General features: G+C 36.6%; 1 protein-coding gene across 1 annotated transcript; it reads right to left on the reverse strand.

Moving 5' to 3' along the window:
- Nucleotides 1-413: 413 nt before the first annotated feature.
- LOC147477210 (uncharacterized) lies at nt 414-1,370 on the reverse strand. The gene has a single exon (XM_086585937.1). It carries the CDS (start codon nt 1,368-1,370, stop codon nt 414-416), a length of 957 nt encoding a protein of 318 aa, XP_086442063.1.
- Nucleotides 1,371-5,580: the final 4,210 nt, after the last annotated feature.

Genomic DNA, 5,580 nt, shown 5'->3' on the forward strand with positions numbered 1-5,580 from the left:
GTATGAAGTGTTGGATCTTGGTTGGATTTGAAATTTGGGGATTAGAGAAATGAAAGTCTTATTGAGAATAGTTCCAAACTGCTTTGTCCTAAAAAAGGTTTGAACCACCTCTATAATATCTGTTTTGACCACATTCTAAAATTTCTTATAGAAAACAGGCTGAAAGCCATTAGGTCCTAGGGCCTTCAAATTACTCATTTTTTTAGGACTTTAAAAATCTCGGTGGGAGAGGGAATGGAGATAAGATTATCATTTTGTGACTCAGAAATGCATGGATTAAAAAGAAAGATAATATATGTTTTGGTTGGGAGAAGACTCAGAAGAAGTAAACATCACAATATATTACTCATTAATAGACTTCTCAATGATATTAGGATCACTACACCAAGTTCCATTATCCAGAAGAAGCCTATCTATAGAATTCTTACTCTTCCTATATGAAGCATAAGTATGAAAAAACCTTGTGTTTTTATCCCCACACTTAATACTGGTAGTCCTAGAATTCTGTCTCCAATAATGCTCTTCTCGGAGCAATAGTTTTTCCAAGGTTGCCCTATGCTAATGGTGGACAGATGAATAACATCAGAAGGATTAAGATCATTGAAAGAAGCTAGTTTATTTTCACATATCCTTATCTGATGAAAAACATTACCAAAAATTTCTTTATTCCAATGAGAAAGAGCTTTTTGTAGATTAGAAATTTTAGAGTGAAGAATGAAAGAGGGAGAGCCATAAACCGAGAGATTCCAGGCTTCCTTAATAACTTGAGCAAAAGACGGTTCTCTAACCCACATCTCTTGGAACCTGAAAGGTTTTTTCCTGATTTTTTGTTTGAGAAAGAAGTTGAGAAGTAAAATGAGATGATCAGATGGATGATGGATTTTAGCTTGTGGGAAGAGGTTAAACCAATCAGTATTAGCTAAGCCTCTGTCAAGTTTCTCCTTAATATTAGCTATACCTTTTCTATTATTATACCAGGTATATTTAGGACCAGAGAAACTAAGATCAACAAGGTTCAAATAAGAAGTCAAGTCTTGAAACTCTTGTACGGCTTTTAGGTTCACTTTACTACCACCCAGTTTCTCATCCATGTTGAGAATAACATTAAAATCACCCCATAACAACCAAAGACCCACATAACTAGTAGCAACAGTACGTAAATGATCCCAGACTAAACTACGTTTGTGAGAAATGGGATGACCATATACTAAAGTAATAAACCAGTCACCTTCCGCAAGATAGTTTGAAAATTTTACTGTGATAGCATGTTTCCAGCTCAATGATTTCGGATCAATCTTGTCCTTGTATAGCAAAGCCAAACAGCCACTATAACCTTCAGCATCTACCACAAAAGCATTCGGATACCTCATGGATTTTTGTAAACTTTTTATTTTAATACTGTTAGCTTTAGTTTCTACTAGAAATATAACATCCGGGTTGTGTCTTCGAATCATTTCCTTTAGAGTCTGAGCTACCGTGGAGGTTCCCATACCCCGAAAATTCCACATCAACATTATATACGTGGTGGCCGGTATCCTCTAGGATGTTTCCAAAACCCAACTAACACTACACCATTTGGGTGAATTTGCAACAATTGAGTTTTTTCATTAGTAACACTTATACAGCCGTTAGGAAATTAGTCACATATATTATCCGTTGGCAATGCAATCAACCGTTGCTTAAATAGTTGAATTATTTTGTAACATTTCTTTAGATACTTAGCAACGTTTACCCATCCGTTAGAAACTAAGAAAAAAACAAGAAAAAGAATATTACATCTACAAAAAAAAAAAAAAAAAGATAAACCGGGGAGTATTTTTCTTACAAGCTCATCGAAAAAAAAAAAACAATAGAAGAAAAAGGGAAAAACAGATCAACTAAAGCCCGACGAGTGGTGCCGCCCACCGCTGCCGTGAACTTCTTCTTCACTCGGTGAGTTGCTCTATCCTCGTCTTCCTTCGTTCGTCTTCTCTTCTTCCTCCTACAAATTATTTAAGGTTTTGGTTTTGTATGTCTAGGGGTTTGAGATTTTCATTTTTTCGATCTATCAAGAAAAGATTCTCATTAACCGAGGTGAGTAGTTGATGTTTAGGGTTTTTTATATGAACATTTGAACATATTTAATTTTATTAGTTGATTGTTGTTTATTATGCTGATTTTCAATGGATCAAGATTACAAGATTGTTTTTAATATGTAAAAGAGTGGATTTTGATGGTTCTAATTTAGGATATCAAGTTTAGCTAAAGAATGATTTACGAGTTTTCTAATTAACAAGTTTATCTCTATTTCTAATGGTTCTAATTCATATATCAATCAAGCTGAGAGCTTTATGATTTCTCTGCTCATAAAGTATTGATTACCTTTTTTGGCTATTATTTTATGATTTTTTAATAGTTTGGTTTGAACCAATGGTTTACTTTTAATCTCTTCTACAATGAGTAGTCAGTATAAATTAAACTTGACCTAATCTGTGTTTGTAAGCTAACGCTACCAAAGCACCAAGCCCTAGTTCTATGTTCAACATTTCAACTATTATATATATAGCAATGATAAACAATACATACCGCTCCGATATGATGCTTAGTTGGAGATGAGCCACCAGTTTCCTCAAGCCCAAGCCAAGCTATCGGATCAATCTCCAAATACCTAAAAACCAATAAATCCTAAAACTCAGATATTTCGATATCAACAAAATTTGTGTGTGTGTGTGAAAGAGAGAGGACCTAAAAACGGGGCGAAGCAAGCTAGAAGATTCATGAACCCAAAGCTGAGGATCTTCTGAAACTGAAAGAAGAAACAAAATTGAAACCAAACATATAAAAAATTCCACTTTGGCAAATAAAAAATTTGTTTTTTAATTAAAGGATCAAATTTTTTTTGTTTTCGTTAATGTAATGATCAAACTCTCACCTTTAAAGCTCCTCCTTTGTTTTTGTTTCTACGAGAGATTTACTTTATTTCTTTTTTGAGTTATTATTATATATACCTTCGTTGGTTGTTTCATCGTGTTCCAACTTAACGTCCCGGTCTTCCCGTGTAAAAAAGGATTGCGTTTGTAGGATTTATCGGCGGCGCCCTCTTTAAAGAAACATAATTGAACTGGGAACCATTTAGTAAAAATGATAGCCAAAGACTTACAAACGCAATCTTATTTTTTTTGTATAGCGTTTTTTTACATAAGCTATTAAACAAAAGCTATCTATGTGCCTTTTTCTAGTAGTGATGGTAGTTGATAGTACATATGAGTGTTTAAGTGTTACCTGTACGTTTGCATATAATCGGAAGATTGGAACTTATTTGCTTATTTTGTCTTAAATTCCTTAACTATATATAAACATGTTTTATTGTAGAATGAGTGAGCAAATTCAGAAAGTTTGGATGGATGAAAAAAACAAGAGGTCCATACTTTATGAAGACGGGGTTAGGGATTTTGTTTCATTTGCCAAAACAAAGTTGGGCGGGTCTGCTTGTCCTTGCCCATGTAAAAACTGTAGGAATAGGTTCCGACTAGAATATGATGTGGTCGAAGATCATTTGAACCTAAACGGTATAGATCTTTCATACCGTGTATGGGTTTTACATGGTGAAAGACGCTTGCAAACTTCGATGGAGCATCCGGTGGTGGGAAACATGGAAGAAATAAACACCGAGGAAGAAGGGCTTGGAATAGGGAACTTTGTTGATGCTTATATGGGCCATGGTATTAAAATAGGAGATAATGAACCACCGTTTGTTCTGAACGGACTTGGGTAAGAGGTATCTTGACTACAAAAAAAGCGAAAAGAAAAATTGTATCCTTCTTGTGAGGGACTCGAGACAACACTTTCAGCAATTGTTGAACTTCACAATTTGAAGAAACAGTTTGGGTGGTGGGAATAGTGTGTGACATTGTTGTCCATGTTGAGGAGATGGTTACCCAAAGAGAACACATTGCCGGTGAAATATCCTATAATGAAGCAAATGTTGAAAGACCTAGGGATGAAAGCCAAGTGCATTCATGTGTGCGAAAATAATTGTATGCTATCTTTGGAAACTTGGCGAAAATTTGGAGGAATGTCGTCATTGTAAAAAACCTAGATATAAAGTCATAGCGGGCAAAGGAGGGAAGGTTTCAAAAGAGCCTAACAAAGTGTTGAGACACTTTCCTCTCATTCGAGACTCAAGAGGTTGTATACAATACCATGGATAGCACGTGACATGACTTGGCATGCTAGATCAAAATCTTCATGGGATTATATGAGGCATCCAGCTGATTCTGGCCAATGGAAAGTATGTAAAGAGAAGTATGAAGAATTTGCAGAGGAGGAGCGCAATGTTTGGCTTGCTATTGCAGCGGATGGATTTAATCCACGTGGAGTTTGATCTCGGTTTCACAGTTGTTGGCCTGTCATCACGGTGCCTTATAATCTCCCACCATCCTTGTGTATGAAAGCAGAATTCCAAATGTTGTCTCTGTTAATTCCTGGGCCGAAGGCACCGAGTCAAGACATTGATGTTTTTCTCGAGCCCTTTGTATGAAGAGTTGAAGCGGTTGTGGGATCATGGAGTGCCAGCTTATGACATGTATAAAAGGAACATTTCACGTTGAGAGCTATGTTGATGTGGGGGATTCACGACTTCCCGGCTTTTGGGAACTTATCCGGTTGTGTAACCCATGGATATAAAGCTTGTCCAAGGTGTGGTGACAATACTCCATCTCTTCATCTACCTATTAGCAAGAAAATTGTTTACACAAACTATAGGCAGTTTCTTAGTAGTGATCACCCTTTTAGAGATGGGAAGTACTTGGGGCTCAAGATAGTGGAAGATAGTCTACCTCCAGAACCACTAAGAGGGGAAGAACTTCTAAAACATCTAGATCGTATCGACTTTGTAACTTGGAAAGACAGCAAGGGCAAGCGAAAAAGAGCCGAGGTAAATGTTGATGATAATGATGATGGTGGTGAACTTACTGGGGCATGGTATAAGAAGTCAATCTTTTTTGGTATGGAGTACTGGATAGACCATGAAGTCCGCCATGTTGTTGATGTGATGCATACCGAGAAGAATGTTGCAGAACATTTACTAAACACGATCCTTTGCTTGAGTAAAACAAAAGATACTGTAAATGCCGCGAGAGGATATAAGGCTTCTTGGCATACAGAGTGGGCAGTGGATGCAAATTGATTCAAACACGGGGAAAACAGTTAAGCCACATGCTTCTTTTGTTTTGGATAAGAATGAGAAAATGGATTTCTTAAAAACTTTGAAGTACTTAAAGCTCCCTTCAGGTTTTTCTTCTAACTTGAGCAACATTGTTAGTCTCAATCCACCTGGTTTGCTAACAATGAAGTCGCATGACTATCATGTCATCATGGAGTACTTATTGCCTGTTTTACTTCAACATGCCTTTCCGAAACACCGGTACTTACGGAAAGCTATTCACCAGATAAGCTTATTCTTTAATTTATTGTGTTCGAAGGTCTTGATCAGAAAAGACATTCAAGAAGCCAAGTTGATGGTTGTCGAGGCATTGTGTGTGTTAGAGAAACACTTTCCGCCATCCTTTTTTGATATAAGCATCCACCTTGTAGTGCATT

This window comes from Coptis chinensis, chromosome 9, assembly GCF_015680905.1.
Source record: "Coptis chinensis isolate HL-2020 chromosome 9, ASM1568090v1, whole genome shotgun sequence".
NCBI lineage: Eukaryota > Viridiplantae > Streptophyta > Magnoliopsida > Ranunculales > Ranunculaceae > Coptis > Coptis chinensis.

What these genes read in the sequence shown, in the direction of transcription:
- LOC147477210 (XM_086585937.1), bottom strand. Translation starts at nt 1,370, where the DNA reads ATGAGGTATCCGAATGCTTTTGTGGTAGATGCTGAAGGTTATAGTGGC.